The sequence below is a fragment of the Gymnogyps californianus genome, chromosome Z (assembly GCF_018139145.2).
Source record: "Gymnogyps californianus isolate 813 chromosome Z, ASM1813914v2, whole genome shotgun sequence".
Taxonomy (NCBI): Eukaryota; Metazoa; Chordata; class Aves; order Accipitriformes; family Cathartidae; genus Gymnogyps; species Gymnogyps californianus.
Window position 1 is genome coordinate 30,525,268 of NC_059500.1, and position 20,363 is coordinate 30,545,630.

At 41.1% G+C, this 20,363-nt stretch overlaps 1 protein-coding gene across 1 annotated transcript in view; it reads left to right on the plus strand.

The window, feature by feature from the left end:
- HOOK3 (hook microtubule tethering protein 3) overlaps positions 1 to 20,363 on the plus strand; it is a 97,319-nt gene that overhangs the window by 52,750 nt on the left and 24,206 nt on the right. Inside the window, exons 10-16 of the mRNA XM_050913738.1 lie at positions 1,661 to 1,801; positions 3,330 to 3,531; positions 6,958 to 7,068; positions 9,994 to 10,081; positions 10,658 to 10,727; positions 16,294 to 16,434; positions 18,725 to 18,812. Coding sequence (XP_050769695.1) covers positions 1,661 to 1,801; positions 3,330 to 3,531; positions 6,958 to 7,068; positions 9,994 to 10,081; positions 10,658 to 10,727; positions 16,294 to 16,434; positions 18,725 to 18,812 — 841 coding nt within the window. The remainder of the gene's footprint in view (positions 1 to 1,660; positions 1,802 to 3,329; positions 3,532 to 6,957; positions 7,069 to 9,993; positions 10,082 to 10,657; positions 10,728 to 16,293; positions 16,435 to 18,724; positions 18,813 to 20,363) is intronic.

A 20,363-nucleotide genomic window follows, 5' to 3' on the forward strand; every position in this document is an offset into this window, starting at 1 on the left:
CATGTGGAAATACAATTTCTCTTTAAATATCCTTCCTGGTCCTTTTGACTGTTGCTTTCAGGCTGTGTAAGCCTATTCTGCTGAAGCAAGCTGGTCCACTTTACCATCATCTTTTCATTCTTGTTGCTGTACTTGCCCTATGCTTTGTGAGTGAAACTATGGTATTTCTTTACACTGCCAGTTTTTGTTCTCTTTCTGTCCTCTTCTGGTTGCCCTTTTGTAATTCTTATGTCAGCTGCCATGTGACTTTCCTTTTTTGTCTGTTTTACCATTTCTCCACTTCCTCGTGCTAAGCCTCTTTCCTGCGTGTTCAGACATAGCCTCTCCCTTCAGTTTCTTGAAAAATGCTCAGTGTTTCTCTTTCACAGCAGCTAGTGCCTGGTTTTCTTCTTTCTATACATCTACCATGTAAAGGAATAACGTAGTGATGTCTCTAACGTCTCCTTGTATCTCTCCTTATTCATCTCCATGCTCTGGAATGATTCCTACCTGAGTTTATTATCAATTGCTGTTTGAACAAGTTTTCTCCCCATATGCAATATCTGCACTGCCTGTTACTCTAGTTTCAGGTTCTGAAGGTCTTTCTAAACCCTTTTCAGATGTGAGACTCATGTCCCAACCTCCTTTACCTCCTTCTCCTGCCTTCATAGCATGTGGTTTCTAGTGGCAATTTGTGTATGTTCCTTCTCCAGCTCTACCAAACAGGATATATGTACAGCTTACCGGATGCCCAGTGTGGTACAACAGTTTTTCTCCCAATCTTGTCTCTTTATGTCCCTTGACAGGTCCAGTCTATCACGATCCAAATCTTGGTTGTATGTGGTTTGATGACCTACTGACTATTTCTTGTCTCCATTCTCGTAGATTCTTTTTGGACTCCTTGAATTAATGGGTAGAATACTTTTCTTTCATGCCCATACCTCATGTTCTGGATTGGTTTTATTTTAATTTCAGGTCAAAATCACAATAGGACTTCATATTCCAGGGTGTGTCCTCTTCCATTCGTTCAAAATGCTTTGGCAAAGTTCCTTTTAGTTATTTCCTTTGTTCACTGCCAGGTTAATGAACTTTGCCTGTGTGTGCTGTAAGTAGTTCACTCCAGAAACTTTGGTCTGAGTTCTTTACATGCTAACTCGATAACTAAATGTATGACTTGGTTCTTCAGAGGTAGTGGGTAGGCACAGGTTCTTTATAAGTAAATAAATAAATAAATAAAGCCACCTTGGTGAGAGCTCTACAGCATTTAGAACACTGACAATCAGGTCAGTGTTATTGAAGATGTATAGGAGTTGAACAGCTGAACAAAATCTTAGGATAAAGATGTCATGTTCAAACTCTGTATGCCCCAAGATGAAAAAAGATGGAAATTTCTGCTTGAGCTTCCATTGTGAAAAATTACTGTGACAGAAAAAAAACTCAGGATTTGTCTTTCTGAGAACATACGTTACCTTGTGATCTTTCAAATAGAAAGACTGATATCAAAGTGGGAGCATCAAAAAAGTCAATCTGGTTCTACGTTTTTGAATAAGCACATTGGGCTGCTGTTCTCCTTCACTGCACTAGAAGGCTGTTTCATGTGTTTTTAGAGAGGATGATGATGAGGAAAGGTAACTGTGGCTCAAGCTGAGAAATTATTTTCTGTTTTACTTCATTTCGACAGATTAGAAGCTGCCAAAGATGACTATCGAATACGCTGTGAAGAACTAGAAAAGGAAATTGCTGAATTGAGACAACAAACGGAAGAGCTTACTACATTGGCAGAGGAGGCTCAGTCTTTGAAGGATGAGATAGACGTACTCAGGTAAACTCTGTTCCATTAACCCTTTTTTAACTATTAGCTTTTAATCCATATAATTCGTGTACTTAGTCTTCATTAGCTTTTGTTTAAATAATTTTAATATTAAACACCTTCTCAATGCCAAGGTTCTTTTGGATCCTCCAGTTAAGTACACAGACCACCACACAATTCTGCTTAAGTAAATTAGTTGTTTATTACATAACTAATCAATAACTGTTGGTAAACTTGGCATCCTACACCATCTTACGGTCATAACAAGTCACTCACTGGTCTCTTGAGTATTCTCTACTCACCTTTATCATAACCTGAGCATCTGTTCTCATCAGGGACCTAGACCCTTTCCTTTCCTGGGTTTGCATTATTTGGACTTTGGGTGGCGCTTTTGGTTCATCATATAATGCTAATGTGAACAACATCTGTTACAGCTCTCTTTGCCACTGGATTTTAGCACCTGAAGTGGTCATGATTTGATGATGCTAGGGGTTTATAGGGTGGGGCAGCCCCTTTTAGTATGGAAGATAATCCTTCAGTAGTGGCGTCTTGATGCCATGGGTTATTCAGAACAGTTATCCACTGCCCACCTGTATCACTCTTTCTAGCAAGTCTAGCAAGGCTTATTTTAATACTGCCTTTTCTAATTCACCAGCAGCTTTCTGCCAGAGCTATCTGTCTTTACATTCTCTGTCATTAATATAAGGATTGAGCCCATCGGGCTGCACAATTCCGTAAACTATCTGTGTGGGCAGCGTGGGTTCAAAGAGTAATTCCTTGCCCCAGAGAGAGGCTCTGCACTTCACTGGGGATTAAGGAGATTTGGCTTGCCCCAATGTCCCATAAATTGACCATCAATTCAATGGGGGATTCTCCAGATTTCATAGGAAGTTGAGTCTGTAAATCGGTTGGTTCTAAAATGAAACTGGGGACAGTAATAGTAGTGGGGGTGTGGGTCGTTGGGGGCGAGGACTATTGCTGTCCTGGCAGTGCACCAGGTGGACTGAAAAAACTCTGAAATGTTATGAACGGAGCCTGGTGTTTCATTTTTTTTAGAAGGAATCAGGCTCCAAAGCTGTTATGGTACTTCTATGTCACCAAGTATATGCTGCCCAGGAGACAGACCTTTATGATTTTATTCCTATCATTAAAACAAACTGAAGGGCAGAAAATTTTATTCTTTTCTCTTGTAAAATGCAGGACTGAGGATCGATCTAGAATTGAAAGGAAATGGGTGGGAGTGAAGGTGCTTTAACTATTACTTTAAGATCGGAAGCAGATAAAAAGGCTGTATTAGAAAGAGTGATAGTGTCTAAAAGTATCCCCGTCAGTAGCTCTTTGAGTTGACAAATAGTTATGGGAAGGATGCAGACAATTTAAAAGTGAAAACATTAGTAATAGGAGGATATGATTGCTGTCTTGTTCCCCCCAAGATGTCTCAGAATGTCTTCTGTGTTGAGGCAAAATACTGAGGAAGCTTCAGGACATTTCATTTTGTTAGTTTTCAGAGTACAAATTTGATACAAATCTGTCCCTCCAGGCATTCTTCTGATAAAGTAGCCAAGTTAGAAAGCCAGGTAGAGTCATACAAAAAGAAACTGGAAGACCTGGGTGATTTGCGACGGCAAGTGAGACTCTTAGAAGAGAAGAATACAATATACATGCAAAATACCGTGAGCCTGGAAGAAGAACTAAGGAAGGCCAACGCAGCACGCAGTCAGCTGGAAACATACAAGAGACAGGTGAGAACAGACATCATCAATGCAACAGTTCTCTGTGTTGTTCAACGCTTTCTCTTCATAACATGGCTAATACCTCAAAGTAAAAAAGAAATTATGAACAAACACCTCCTTGTGTTTAGAAGACTTCCATGTTTTGTAGGTACTACCTTTGTCCTCCTTTCCTACAACTCTTATCATTGTTTCAAGTTTACATTAGTTTGCCAATAAGCAGTCTTTCTTACTTTTAAAAAATCAACAGATGTTAAGGTTTTTTTCTCAAATTATTCCTAATTCATATTCAGTAGTGGGGCTTGAATTAGAGCCTCTTGTTTCAGAAAAAATATCCACTTTTCACTTTCCAGCAGCAAGGAATGCACCACAGCTGAGGTAAGTTACTCCTGTGGTTAAATAACCTTTTTTTTTTAAGGTTCTAGTTTGCCTGATACGTCTGAATTTGTCCAGTTATAAAGAGAGAAGGACACATATCATCCCTGTTGTTTATATGCACACAACGGAGTACAAAATGTGTCATGAGCACACTCTCTGGAGTGAAAGGCATCTGTTTATCCTCCTGCTTATCAGAGTGCTATGGGATCCTGTCTCTGTAAAGGTGGAAGATGTGCTTAATCTTCTCTCTGCTTCTGCACTACATTGACATGACATCATTCTGGGATTCTTGTTACAGGGCCAGACAGAGCGTGGTTCGTTAAAGTAGTAGTGCATGCTCTGTATATGTATACGTAGAGCCTGTGCATAAGCTCAAATGGTCGCGGCACAGGGGTCCCTATATGTCAGTTTACAGCAGAATAAAAATACCAAAACAACCACTAACAACACTGCAAGCCCAGGAGCAATGTGTGTCCCTAAGACTTGATAGCTTTTTCCCTGCACCTGGCCATCTTAGTTATTAAGACAAGTAGCTTTAGCCTCTGTGGGCTAATTGTAAATACAGTCCAAATGATTCCACCAGAAAAAAAGAACCTGGACGAGAAAAATAGTGAAATAACAGACAATCAAAGGAAAAAGTAAATGTAGAAAGCAATGGCCTTTCGCACATGAGTAGTATCCTTTTTACTGGCAACAAATATTTCACTCCATTGAACAGCTGAGCATGTGATACAGTTGTGTAACCTCGACATCTACATCTGATCATTCTTATTTCACTAACAACAGGGATTTTGGAAGGGGCAGTCCCATCATTTGTGCTGCAAAAGTACTCCTTTTCTTCATCATTCCCTGTATTTTATGGGTAGGATTTCATGTCTGAGGAGCTGTTGATTTGTATAAAACTGTTCCGCTGGCTGAGACTGTAATAAACCTCACATGTCTCATGACAGAGGAGAGTTTTCTTCACCTAACCACAGTGTCTCAAAATGAACACACAGTGTGTTTGCCTTCAGTGTCTGTAAGGCTGAGCTCCTTTTGAGACCTGCCTGTGAATCATGAGCTGTCACAAAATTAATTTCTGGGAATCCTAAATTGTGCTATAAGAATTAAGCCAGGTATAAGGATTCTGATGGTATGTCACTGGTGAGCACTAGTGTGCCCCTGTAGTGGAATCTGTCTTGTCTGGTGTGTGGAGGATCCAACCCCACTCATGATGATGCCATCAGACGAGTTTATTTCTTTGGCTTAGAAGCTCTGTGCTGTGCAGATGAAAGTGCTTGGTTCAAACTCCTGTAGTGATCTGCAAGGAAATCGCATCTTCACCCCACCCAGCAGTTTCTGTGAGATGAGGTTAGTGGTGGTGTATTGTGCTGGGAGATGTAATAGCATTTATTTATTTAAGAGTTTTTGTTCACTTTTCTGAAAGCAAGCACAAGGATTTTCTAAGAAACTTTTTATTGCAGCATGAAGAATTGAAATGTGAAGATTCCAGGATTATTTTTTGTAATTTTAATTCAGCCCCTTTGTGCATGTGCATTCTGATATATTTTTAACAGTATGTCTTGCTTTTCTTTGCTGAAAGATTCCTGCTTTACTCATTCCACACATCAGATAATGCTCAGTAAATGTGATGGCAGTTCATTTTTTTTTTTTAATCTTTTGCATTACCATGTAGCTGTATATCTTTCTATGCACTCCCAAGTCCTGATTCAAGACAATTTATTTCCTGCTGTGTTTTTCTACATACCATTACTATAGCATGAGTGATTACAAACATTAAAGCATTTGTTTCCATTTGAGGTGAAAATATACCTGTTTTGCAAGTGGGAACATAATCACAGGTGAAGGCCTGCATTTTTTTTTAGACCTGCAGTTACGCTGATAGCCCCAGTGATGGATGTCACATCTGAGAAATGAAATATTTTCATATCTAACATTTTGATATATTTTTTTTAATCTGATAATCTCAGAAATGGCAGGCCTGTGCTTTTTTTGCAGCCTTTAATTTAAGAACAACAACAGCAAAGTCCTTCTCTAAGACTTAAGACCATGCAGATTTTTAGGCCTTGTAGTTATTTTGCTATAGCTATACACATTGAAAATAAAAGGTAATTAGAACCACTAGGCAGTCTTAATGTAGGTATGGCCACTGCTTTGCTTCACAATTTAAGTTAATTGCTTTCTCTGTAATCTAAAAGCCATGAAAAAGCCTTCTTATGAATTGCTTCAGAAGAAGCTGTACGTCTTTAGCTGAGTCTTCATTCAGCTTTTGTGTTTGCAGGTCAGTCTTGATTCAGCTTACTTGCTTCCATGCTCTCTGCATTATGAGCTTTACTAATGTTCTGGGAACGAGCCTTTGCTAGTAAAGGCTGAGAATTTTGAAAAGGCAAGACTTCACTGATTTGCCTCCCGTTCACTGATCGTTTCTGCTCAGCTTTCAGGTTTCTGCTCATTTAATTTTAAAAGCTCTTTACTGATCTGTAGTTGAAAGTATACATGCGACTTTGTTAGCAATGTTTCCTTCTGAAGTAAACTGTTTATGAGCCTGTGGCTGAGTCTTTATATTAGTGTATTAAAAATGATTAGGAGAATCTCAGGTTAAGAAATGTTACCTGACTGCATAAACTGGTGGTTGAATTCTGAGTGAGGCTTGTGAAATAGAGTTAACAAAAGGTGTAGATAATTTGCTTTCTTCAGAGTTTTTTCTTTTTCCTAGGCTTCTCAGAATGCAGGAGTATTTTTCTACTTTTCCTAAGCTCTTTGATCCATAGAACTATATAGCTTTTTTCTGTAAACCATGCTTGGGCTTAAATTCTTGTTTTTAGATGTACTGAAAATACTTCAGTTTTTGCTTCTTGTGCTAAGACCTAATATTTGAATGCTGTTGGTTTTGCTGAAACACAGAACAACTGATGAAAGCAGTTTTTAGTATGTCCTATAGGTAACTATTTCACTTGTTTACAACATGACTCGTGGTGCATGGTAATTGGCTACTTTGTCTTGTGTATTTTGTTTTAATATTAATATTTGCAGACAAATTATTGATTCTTGTTCTCACAGGCAGTTGAACTACAAAACAGGTTATCTGAAGAATCCAAGAAAGCTGATAAATTAGATTATGAATGCAAACGACTGAAAGAAAAAGTAGACAGCCTCCAAAAAGAAAAAGATGTAAGTGCCAAGGTGTTATTTTTTTGGTAGTAGCGATAGCAACTTTGTGTCCTTTATAACACAGAGATATGGTAATTATAGTTAGCCATTTACAGCAAGCTTTTTAAATTAGGAAGTCTTTTTTCACTTAAAATTTTCTAATGTTTGTGTACCAGATCCTTTTTAAACCTAAGAACTGTACAGCATGGAATAAAGTGACTGTACAAAACCATATGCAACCCATTTTTAAGAAGAAAAGCCTTCATATTTGGGATCTGAAGTTGTTACCTTAAGAAGGTTAATAAACACCCAGGGTAATTGTAATGTATTCTGAAAAACTATTTAAAGTAGGGTTTCTGTAGTATCATCCTAGAACTAAACTCCTGTTGCATTTTTTCTAAAGCATGCTTTGAGGTACCATCAGCACGCTTCTCTTTGTGGAGTCCTGACTACTGCAGCAAGAGGCTTAGGAGTCACGTAGAGGGACACGTCCTTTGTGGCGATCTCACCTTGTATGACAGCTCCTTGTTGATCTGTCTTGTACTGCCAATATGGAACACACAGGATGGATACCAGTCTATTCCCTTCCTCTCTGTCATTTGCTGCTGGTGATTCTGCGATTAATTGCTCTGTCCTCTCTTGCCAAGACTGATCCTTCAGACTTCTCTTGCACACTATTGTTTCTCACCCGTTTATTTCGGCTTGTTTCTTAGGAATGTATACGCAGGTACCTCAAACTACCTCAAACCAAGGCCAGCACTTTGAGTTAGCAATTTCTTAGGCTTATGTATAAGTCCATCTATCAGTCAGAATCTCTGTAGGCTTTTCCCTCAATAGTCATATTTCCTGTCCAATTCTTTCCAAAGTTTCCAGCCCCTGCACTTGAATAGCATTTGAACTGAAAGTTTTCAGTTATTTTCTGTTCAGAGGTCTTTGATTTCCACATTTTATTAAATTTTCAAACTATTGTGGACAGTTGTACTTGATATCACTTCCATCTGCCCTTCAGTTCAGATCGGAATGCCCATAACTGTATTCGTACTGTGCTTTGGCTTTCTTTCCTGCTCTTTATTTAAAGTTTGTTTTTCCAGTTTTGTTATGTTTGACAATGGTAAGGTTGTGTTTGTGGCTTACCCATTGCTTGGTGGACCATTTCATCTTGCACAAAGGATCTGAATTGCAGGCCATTGTCATGTAGTTTTCTGTTTTACCCCCTGGCAAATAGCATTTTTGGGGGCAGATGTTGTTTTTCAACACATTCTTTTTAGTGCATATGCACCTGTGGGAAGTAGCTTACAGCTGAAGTCTCTCAACATTTGAATTAGTGATTCACTACCTCTGTTACCTACTCTTTCTGTTCCCTGTTGTCACATGCATATCAGTAAGGTTGCCCACCACAGGTCACAAGCTACGTAGTGGTATCTTGTCAGTTATATTTTGGAAATAGTTACCAAAATTGATTTTGTCCTTGTCTTTATGTTCTCGCAAAGTGTGGTAGCATGTTTGATATATTCAGCTATGTAGCTTGGAATTTTACCTCTGTGGTGTGTTGTACAATGAGTACTAAGATATTTGGTGAGTTGACTCTGTCTGCAGCGTACAAATGAAGCCCTAGAGCTTTTTCTATTCATTAAAATATTCTGGCATTTGATTAATCAACTTAGCATTTTTTGACTGACGGTAGCAGACTGCAGAATCCTTACTTTCAGCAGCGGAGTTTGAGCACTCGTCTGTGTGGCTCCTGTTCTGTAGTTTTTATGGTAAAAAGTTTTTTCACCTATGGGGTTTGTGAAATGGCTTTCAGTGCTAACAGAATGTACACTTTATTCAGATTGTTCTGACAGTTGCACCAGAGTTCACCTTGCAGGATTCAGAAATACAACAGAAGCCTCTGTTCTTTGCCAAAGTGATTCCAAGTCCTGGATTCATTTGGGCTGAAATGTAAAATGTATCTGAATCAAACTGTTAATAGGATGAAATGCAAGGAACTGTCAGCTGACACAACTCCATACCTACACAGAGCTGAGGTCTGTCCTGGACCTTTTAGTAATACTGGACATGTCTGATTTTGGAGCAAACTACAACTTGGATCTTTACATAGTTGCCATTTTCTCCTTTCGTTTTTAAATCCTGGCAACCTTCTGGACAAAAACTTGATGCTACCTGTAGATTCTCTTTTTTTGCCAAATGGGACTTGTGCCAAATTGGGAGAGTATTTGCCTGATGCTGCTGAAGAGCCCATCTGTCCACCCAAGGTGGTCCAGTCTTGTTCTTCAGTTCTCTTTGAACTGAGCCTCAAGCATCTAGTTTTCTTCCATAGCTAAGATGCTGGTGAATGGCAAGGCCAGTTGACACACAGGAGGAAGGGAATATGGATATGCTGCTGACCCTTTCACTGTTGAAAGACAAACAAAATGAAGTTAATGCAGTTTGTTTGTTATGTTGACTGTATACTCACCTGCTTTTCATTTCACTCCTGGCTAAACCTTGGTTTCCTGGTGAGGGAAAAATCTACCGTCTCTTAATTCCCTTCCCTTTCCCTTGGAATCAGCCCTGATGAGGGGGAAAAGGAGGATGGCTGAGTGGCCCCAATGGATGCTGTTTACTACCTGGTACCAGAACTTTGTGTCACTAATACCTTCATTTTGTAAGCTTATACCCTGATATTTTTACCCTCATAAGTGTAATACAGAGCAGCAACCCTTCTCAAAAAAATGACTGTTCATGTGGAATATATAATATATGTTTATTCTGTTATGAAATAGACTCAGATGCCGTAATTTGAAAATCGTCTCTAGAGTTGCATTAAATGCTTTTTAAAGTGTTCAGGGCTGTGCCTTTTGGTGACTTGTGTACTGTTAAAGATGGATTTGTAGTGCCTTGTGTACTGTTAAAGATGGATTTATAGTGCCAAGACTGATATTCATTCTCTTTCCAATTATTCAGCGATTAAGAACAGAAAGGGATTCTTTGAAAGAAACTATTGAAGAGCTTAGATGTGTACAAGCTCAGGAGGGTCAACTCACCACTACAGGTAAAGGACGAATAAGGAGATTAAATGCATCTTTTCTAAAGTTTACAGGACTTCTCTGGAGAGTATTGAATGTGCTTTTATTTAGCACAGAATAAATTTAAGCTCCTCTAAGATCAGCAGTGAAAAGCTGCTTCAGCTATTCATAACTTTGTAAGCATTTGAAAACTTCAAACATTATTTCAGTCAATCAGAAATTTGTCTCCTCCACAGTGTGATATTTTTATAATGTATTTCTGATTTCTGTGTAGTTACATAATTCTCATGTGTGTATGATGTTTCATGTGTTACAATTTATTTCTATGTGTAATGTTACACAGCTTTGTAGTTCTTAGATAAGCTAATGAGCAGAAAATACACCACAAAATTGCTTCATTAGAATGGATGAAGACAGAAATAATGATTATTCTCCAAATGAAATTGTGCTTGTCTGTCTGTCTTGCTGTAGCCTGACTTTGTGTTGCTTTGCATTGTCTAGCACTACTCTAAAACTGTAAACTTGTAGAACAATGTTTACTTCTGGTCTTTTAAAGAAAGTTACTGGTCTGCTTGCTAAATTTTTTACTTTTTCTAACCCAGGATTGATGCCTCTGGGAAGACAAGAGCCTTCAGACAGTTTAGCAGCAGAAATTGTTACTCCTGAAATAAAGTAAGCTAATGTGTGCTTTGTTTTACTAACCTTTACAATGTACCCATAGACGATTAGTTAGTTTTCAGTGTTAGAAAGTTTCTACAATTGATGTTTGGGTTTTTCTCTCCTTTTGGATTTCTGCACAGCAGGAGCTGTTATGCTTCAGACAAAATTCAGCTGACCTGTCTCGAGTTTGTATTGTGCTCCTAAAAAAAGGGAAAACAAAAACCCCCTTTATCCTCGCACTGGGTCTCTTCTTTTCCTGCAGAGGGTTCATCTAACTGCAGCTTATATGTGCGATAACTGACAAAAATGTTTGTAACAAGAACATGTTGTTGTACGAGGAAAAAATGACTAAAATTGTAAAAGGAAGAGTAGATTATAAATTCCATTTTGTATCATTGCAAATGTTTACAATCTATTAAAAGGAAGAACAGCGGTGGCAGAGCTGAAAATCATTGTATCTTAAGATGTTGCAGGCTGTGTTTAGCCTTGCCAGTATTCTAAAAGTTTTTAAGACAGTCACATCTCAGAAATCTGTTAGCTTTTTAGGAAATCTTTTCTTTTATCTCTATGAATACTGGTACAGTATTTTAACACTTGGAAAGCTCGATATGGGCCAAAACATACTGTTCAGTAGTAGAATAATATCTTTCTAGAAAGCTAATAATAGAAAAGATTTTTCTTCCATCTGTGCTGCTGTGCCTTACTACAACAACTAAAAAGAGCAATTCTTTTTAGTTTTGTTCAGAAACAACAAAAGAGAAGAATAATGTTTTGAGGCAGTGTTAGTGAAGTATGGATTTACTGCATAAACCTTCTACATGATTGCATGAGAGAGGACAGGACCCTAAATGCCACAAATATCCAAGCATAGCCTGTGGTTTCACTGACTCTTCGTCTTTGGCTCCTGAAGATGAATTCTGGATTTTATGCAAGCATACATCTATGCAGACTGTTTGCAGCTGCTAAAATTGGCCTCCATGCCTACTTGATAGAGGTGGACAGTAGCAGTGGCTGCTGTAGGACTGGAACTTCCTGATCTGGAGGTCTGGGCTGCTGCTTCTGCTGATGAAGGGGGAAGACTGCACAAGGCAGCCCACCCATAGGAGTAGCTACTAATGCTCTCTTGTTCCCTCCATGGTAACAGAGCATGGGTCTGTGCTCAAGCACCTTTCTCCATCTCATAGAGAAGACCTGCAGGCCAAGTGGGAGAGTTTCGTGAAGCAGATTCAGTCTGTGGCCTGTCAGTTGCACCTGGGGAAATCAACAAGTTAAGTGACATAAGCAGTTAGCAGGGCTCATTGAAAGACCTTTAAAGTAGGTTTGAAGCGGGAAAGGGATAAACCCAGGCTCACTACAGATAAGCCTGGGGGCAGCATGCCAATGTTTGAGGGACTGTGTGATAGCAAGGTTTAATGTCACCTCCCACTCGGTGGGTGAGGGTGAGGTTAACCTTTTAATTCTCTGTGCGGTAATCCGGAGCAACAACAATTACCGGAGAGGTTCAATCAGATCACAACTTTACTTGAAACTTGCTTAAAACTTGGCAGAAAAGAGCAGATAGTGGCTTGGCAGAAGTTCTAACAGGATAACCACAACAAACTCGCAACGATATTACCACGACAGGTCTACAATGATATTACCCTTATGTGCCCAGAACGAGATCAGGAAACAGAGAGAAAAAGAGAGAGAGATAAAGAAAAGAGGGAGAGAAAAGGAAAGATATCACCACCCTTGGATCCAGCAATGGTCTCTGCTCTGCATTAGGGTCCTCCAGTGGTGGGAACGCAACCTGGCTCTTTGCAATTGTGTCTTTTATAGTCTAATCGCCGTCCATAGTCACGCCTCCTGAAGACTTATATGGGTTCCTTCTAGACAGTTCTTGACATATATGGTGGTATTCCAGATGGTTCTTCACCTACTGAGCATGTGCGGCTTATTGGGGTGGTGGTTTTAGGGACTTTCCAAGGAGCTACAAGCCCCCTCGTCAAATAAACTTTGTGTGACCCCTGGCCACATACGGTGTGTCACCATGCCGGGTCTGTCAGAACACGGGACTGCGCACCTTCCGGTGTGCCCCCTGCGTCCATGCCACTTCTTGCTGCTGTGGTCCCTCCTTGCTATGCAGATGGTACCTTAGTTTGCTACAATGTTTGAGACATTGACATACGTTAACTCTTTCAGTCCTTACACAAGGTCTTTCAGTCTGCTCCATGATGAGCACATTTGAAATGTCTGTACTAATGCGTGCAGCACCTTAGCCGTCTCAGTGGAAGCAGGGGATGGAGATGCAAGCAGCAGCAAAGACGTAAGGGTTGTTGATGCATTAGAAACCACGGAAGCACCTGAGAACAGTCACACAGGTATTAGGGTTTCTCCCCCAAAAAAGGTGGTAGGCTCAATAGCTCAACTGAACTGCATCTACACCAATGCACACAGCATGGGCAACAAACAGGAGGAGCTGGAAGCCATTGTGCAGCTGGAAAACTATGATATAGTTGCAATCACAGAAACATGGTGGAATGACTCACGCAACTGGAGTGCTGCAATGGATGGCTATAAACTCTTCAGAAGGGATAGGCAAGGAGGGAGAGGTGGTGGGGTAGCCATGTATGTTAGGGAGTATTTTGATTGTCTAGAGCTTGACAATGGTGATGAAAGGGTTGAGTGTTTATGGGTAAGAATCAGGAGGAAGGCCAACAAGGCAGATATCATGGTGGGAGTCTGTTATAGACCACCCAACCAGGATGAAGAGGCAGATGAAATATTCTGTAAGCAGCTGGGAGAAGTCTCGCGATTGCTAGCCCTTGTTCTCATGGGGGACTTCAACTTACCACATGTCTGCTGGAAATACAATACAGTGGAGAGGAAATAGAACCTCTAGGAGGTTCCTGGAGTGTGTGGAAGGTAACTTCCTGACACAGCTGGTGGGTGACCCAGCTAGGTAAGGTGCCCCACTTGGGCCTTTTGTTTGTGAACAGAGAAGGACTTCGAGGTGATGTGATGGTTGGAGGCTGTCTTGGGCACGGTGATCATGAAATGATAGAGTTTTCGATTCTCGGAGAAGTAAGGAGGGGCGACAGCAGAACTGCTACCTTGGACTTTCGAAGGGCAGACTTTAGCCTGTTTAGGGGCCTAGTTGACAGAATTGCTTGGGAGGCAGTCCTGAAGAGCAAAGGAGTCCAGGAAGGCTGGACATTCTTCAAGAAGAAAATCTTAAAGGCTCAGGAGCAGGCCATCCGTATGTGCCAAAAGACAAGCCAGCTGGGAAGAAGACCAGCCTGGCTGAACAGAGGGCTGTGGCTGGGACTCAGGAAAAAAAAAGAGAGTTTATGACCTTAGGAAGAAGGGGCAGACAACTCAGGAGGACTACAAAGATGTCATGAGGTTATGCAGGGAGAAAATTAGGAAGGCCAAAGCCCAACTGCGACTTAATCTGGCTACTGCTGTAAAAGACAATAAAAATTTTTTTTATAAATACATTAGCAACAAAAAGAGGGCTAAGGAGAATCTCCATCCTTTATTGGATGCAGGGGGAAACATAGTGACAAAGGCTGAGGAAAAGGCTGAGGTACTTAATGCCTTCTTGGCCGCAGTCTCTAATAGTAAGACCAATTGCTCTCGGGGTACCCAGCCCACTGAGCTGGAAGACAGAGACAGGGAGCAGAAAGAAGCCCCTATAATCCAAGGGGAAATGGTTAGTGACCTGCTGCACCACTTAGACACGCACAAGTCTATGGGGCTGGATAGGATCCACCCAAGGGTATTGAGGGAGCTGGTGGAAGTGCTCACCAAGCCACTTTCCATCATTTATCAGCAGTCCTGGCTAACTGAGGAGGTCCCAGTTGACTGGAGGTTAGCAAATGTGATGCCTGTCTACAAGAAGGGCTGGAAGAAGGATCGAGGGAGCTACAGGATTGTCAGCCTGACCTCGGTGCCAGGGAAGGTTATGGAGCAGATCCTGAGTGCCATCACACGGCACATACAGGACAACCAGGTGATCAGGCCCAGTCAGTGTGGGTTTATGAAAGGCAGGTCCTGCTTGACTAACCTGATCTCCTTCTATGACAAGATGACCTGCTTAGTGGATGAGGGAAAGGCTGTGGATGTTGTCTACCTGGACTTTAGTAAAACCTTTGACACCATTTCCAACAGCTTTCTCCTGGAGAAACTGGCTGCTCATGGCTTCAACGGGCATACTCTTTGCTGGGTAAAAAACTGTCTGGATGGCCGGGCCCAAAGAGTTGTGGTGAATGGAGTTAAACCCAGTTGGCGACTGGTCACAAGTGGTGTTCCCCAGGGCTCAGTATTGTGTTTAATATCTTTATCAGATAGTTCTGATAGGTGGGAGTGTTGATCTGCTTGAGGGTAGAAGGCTCTACAGAGGGATCTGGACAGGCTGCATCGATGGGCCAAGGCCAATTGTATGAGATTAAACAAGGCTAAGTGCCAGGTCCTGCACTTGGGTCACAACAACCCCATGCAGTGCTACAGGCTTGGGAAAGAGTGGCTGGAAAGCTGCCTGGCAGAAAAGAACCTGGGGGTGTTGGTTGACAGCCGGCTGAAAATGAGCCAGCAGTGGGCTGAGGTGGCCAAGAAAGCCAACAGCATCCTGGCTTGTATCAGAAATAGTGTGGCCAGCAGGACTAGGGAAGTGATTGTCCCTTTGTACTTGGCACTGGTGAGGCCGCGCCTTGAATACTGCGTTCAGTTTTGGGCCACTCACTACAAGAAAGACATTGAGGTGCTGGAGTGTGTCCAAAGAAGGGCAACGAAGCTGGTGAAGGGTCTAGAGAACAAGTTCTATGAGAAGCGGCTGAGGGAACTGGGGTTGTTTAGTGTGGAGAAAAGGAGGCTGAAGGGAGACCTTATTGCTCTCTACAGCTACTTGAAAGGAGGTTGTAGCGAGGTGGGTGTTGGTCTCTTCTCCCAACTAACAAGTGATAGAACGAGAGGAAACGGCCTCAAGTTGTGCCAGGGGAGATTTAGATTGGATATTAGGAAAAATTTCTTCACCAAAAGAGTTATCAAGCAGTGGAACAGGTTGTCCAGGGAAGTGGTTGAGTCACCATCCCTGGAGGTATTTAAAAGATGTGTAGACATGGCGCTTAGGGACATGGTTTAGTGGTGGACTTGGTAGTGTTAGGTTAATGGTTGGCCTTGATGATCTGAAGGGTCTTTTCCAACCTAAATGATTCTGTGATTCTAAGAAAACAGACCAACAGGGTAGAATTGACTCGCCCAGGTTCATGCAGTAGTTCAGTGACAGCTGAGATTACAACCTCCCTTAACACTTGGCACCAAGATTTGCGTTCTCCACACTCTACCTAAAAATCTGTCCAGCTGTACTCTTGAGATCTAATAGGGGCACTCGGGCAACTTCCTTGTGTTGTGCTTTCTACAATTACAACTCCTTTAATCAGGTTTGTATCTGGGGGTTTGAAGACATGATTGTTGTTTCAGCTGTCTCCCTTAAATAGGTAAAGATGATCTTTATATTTACACCTCCCATGGTAAACTGTTTTCTTCTTTATAGAGATTGACATACTTTTTTCTACAAAATTTTATTTTACATGTTTAGGGAGAAACTCATTCGCCTTCAGCATGAGAACAAGATGTTAAAGTTGAACCAAGAAGGTTCTGACAATGAAAAGATCGCCTTGTTGCAGAGCCTTCTCGATGATGCAAACTTACGGAAGAATGAATTGGAGACAGAAAACAGGTAAGAAGTTTTGTCCTCTGTTTCAATTGACTTTTCTAACAATGCCATATACTTTTGACGGTACTGTGTCCAATACTGGCCTCCCCAGTACAAGAACGACAATGGACTTACTGGAGTCAGTCCAGTGAAGGGCCGCAAGGATGTGATTACAGGACTGCAGCATCTTTCATATAAGGAGAGTCTGAGGGATAGAGACTATGTAGCCTGGAAAAGAGAAGGCTCAGGGCAGATCTTATCAATGTTTATAAATATCTGATGGAAGGATCTAGAGAAGATGGACCTAGACTCTTCTCAGTGATGCCCAGTAACAGGGCAAGAAGCATTGCAAAGAAATTAAAACACATTAAATTTCATGTAAATGTAAGAACATACTTTTTTTTACTGGGAGGGTTGCTGAACACTGGAATGGGTTGCCCAGAGAGGTTGTCTCCATCCTTGGAGACACCTAAAACCCAACAGGACATGTTCCTGGGCAACCTGCTCTAGCTGACCCTGCTAGATTAAGCCAATCAGCATATAGATGTCCATGGGACCAGAAAGCGTGCACCTGAGCATGCTAAGGTAGCTGGCTGATATTGCTGTGAGACTGCTCTCTAAGCTTTGAATCTGCTCTCTATCTAATCTTCCCTGATCTTCCCCTTTGATTGGGGAAGGTTCCTGAAGCCTGGGAAAAGGTAAATACTGCGCTCACCTTCGAGAAGGGCAAGAAAGAGAGTCTGGAGAACTACAGAGGCTGGTCAGCCACAGCTCATTTTCTGGGAATTTCACAAAGCAAGTCCATCCGGAATCTTTTTCCAGTCACATGAGGGACAAGAAAGTAATTGGGAAGGGCCAACATGAATTTATTCAGGGCAAATCATGCCTAACTAATCCAGTTGTCTTGACAATGAGATGACTTTCTATGTGAAGAAGGGTGAGACAGTGGACGGTACTTACCTTAGCTTTAGCAAAGCTTTTGGCACAGTCTCCCATAGTATCTTTGTGTCCAGAATGGTTAGATATAGACTGAATAAGTGGACAGTAAAGTGAGTGGAAAATTGGTTGGACAGCTGGGCCTAAAGCGTTATCATCAGTGGTACAAAATCCAACTGGCAACCAGTTCCTCAGGCATCAATACCAGGGCCAATGCTGTTCATCACCTTTATTAACAACTTGACTGACAGGAGGGACTATAGTCTCAGCAAGTTTGAGGATGGTACCACGTTGGGAGGAGTGATTGATATGCTGAAAGGGAGAGCTATTATTCAAGGAGCTCGGCAGTCCAGAGAAATGAGCTGATGGGAGCCCCGTCCCTGGCTGGAAGGAGGCTGGCAATGCTGGCTGGGACCAGTAGGCTGGGGAGTAGCTCTGCTGCAAAAGCCCTGGGGTCCCAGTGGGCAGCAAAGGAGGATGTGTCAGCTGGGGAACTTGCAGCTGACTGTGACCTGGGCTGTCCTCACCAAGGTGCAGGCAGTCAGTCTGGGAAAATGATCCTTCACCTCTCGTCAGTACTTACGAGATCACATCTGGACATAGCATATAGTTTTGGATTCCCCAGTACAAGAAGGATATGGATGTACAGGAGTGCAGCAGAATACTGCTAAGGTGAGGGACACTGGAGCATGTGATATGTGGGATAAGACTGAGAACTGGGTTTGTTCAGACCAAAGAAAAGGTGGCATAGAGGAGGTAATACTGTGATCTACATCTGATCCCATACTGATGGGAGGGTGTCAAGAAGACAGAGCTAGACTCTTCTCAGAGATTGACAGTGGAAGGACAAGAGGCAACAGACACAATATGGAGTATGGATCTGAGCTTTAGAAGACAGACCCAAAGAGATAGTCAGACCTCTGTTGTTAAAGGTGTCCAAACCCGGACTGCATGTGGTTCCCAGAAATCTGCTGTAAGTCCACCTACTTTAAGGAGGAGGTTGGATTTAGACAACTTACGGAGATCCCTTCCAACCTACAGGTTTATAGGATTCTGTGACTGTGTAAAAGCAGTAAGCTAGTAGCTCTCACACAGTAAAACCGACTGTTAGAAACTCTTGTTTCATTTATATAGAAATTATTTCTTAATACATGCATTTATGTTGTCTTGGAAGAGTATCAGAATGTTCTGGATGACTACAGGCTATAATCTCTGGAACTGCTGTATGCTCTAACTACTGTTTTAAATTTTCTGTGAATAAAATGCAGTATCGCATCTCTTGTGTAGATGACCTGAAAACACTGGACACTAAAATCTCAGGCTTCCTCTTGCAGTTGTTTGTTTTTTTCTGAAAAACAAAATATTACCTCTTTCCTAGACTGGTAAATCAGAGACTTCTAGAAGTGCAGTCCCAGGTTGAAGAACTACAGAAATCTTTGCAGGATCAAGGTTCAAAAGCTGAAGATGTAAGTAGAAATGTGTATCAAACTTACATTGAAGTAGTTACCATTTTCGAAACTTTCACCTTTTTGTAAAAAATATATGTAAAAGAAATATGCAAATGGAGATTTCTGATCGTTTTCCATATTTACTAATGGTCTTATCACTAAATTGTGCTTCTTTAAACGGGATGTAAGACGTAGCAAGACATTTGTCTAGAAAAGAAAACCATCCTATATAGAGAAGTGTCAAATATGTTCTATTTGATTAATTGTGTCTCTTCCCATAGTAAACTTAGCGTTAAAATTATTTAATTAGAATAGAGAGTTTTGCAGGGAATTAAGGAAATGTTAGTTCCCTATGTCTTAATAAAGTATCTGAAGTTATTGTTGGTTTAGTTTTCCTAATGAAAGTTAAGGCCTTTCCTGCCAGTGGAAGCTCTGTAATTGTGGATGTAAACGTACCTCGTAATGCAAGAAGCCAGGCAGGCCTAAACTAAAAGAAAGTCAAATAATTAGGCCCTCACCATAATGCAGCATTTTCTGTTTCTGTGTACGGAGTTAACTTTATTTTTAATGTAAGAGTACACATTGTGGCAGAGTTAGTGTGGAAATCAACTTTCAGTCTTCCACTCAAAAATTGTGTTTGCCATCTCCTGTATTTGAGAGAAGAAGCTCTAGAACTTTCTTGAAAGCAGTGATTTGCTGGACTCTACATGCACAGTGTATGATCACAATCTCAGTGTATTGTGTTTCTAACTGGCAACAAGTTGTAATGTGTTGCTTTCTATTTTTGTGGTTTTGTTTTAACGAATTTGTATAAAGCAGTGAAAATTTTTACTAGCTGCTTTTTTTCATTTAATAGTGTGTCTAATATAGCTTATCCTTTTAATTTTCAGAATAAACTGTATGAAAGTAAAACACCTAGTCGAGTTCAAATAAGATTATTTTCCTAAGTAAATTAGAATGCGTTTTAGAATGCATTTTAAAATAGGTCCATACTATTATGTGATTCTGAGATATTCTTTGTTGTCTTGGTTATTGACCAAAATCAGATTTTTCAGGGTGAACAAGGATATGAAAAAAATATTCTCAGATATTGAGTATTGTAAAAGATCCCTGTCTAATTGAATTCAGCTTTATTTACTGCAGTTTTAATTGTGTCCCTTTTTGAGGCTCTGGTTTGGGCAGTAATTTAGGATGTGTCTGCAGCTCGCTCACAGAACTGGTTGCAGCCTATGTAGGCATCATCTGAGATGATTCTGTTAACAGCAAAACACCACCATCACAACACCACAGTATGACCTGCTGTGTGTACCAGGCAGCCCTTGTCAAATCAGAGCTGGCAAGTTCATGATGCAGTTGCTGCATTCCTGGCTTCTGTGTAGGTCTGACCATGCCAGTGGTGATTTATAGGCACTAATCCCATGGCCTGTTTTGCTGAGTTCGGTATGTAGGATTTCATTTACTCTTAAAGAAGCAAAAGAGAGAGTGTAGACTCAGAGAAGTATTAAGGCTGCAAGAACCTCTGCAGGTATGGACACCTCATCCAGTCTCCCACACAAAGCAGAGCAAACC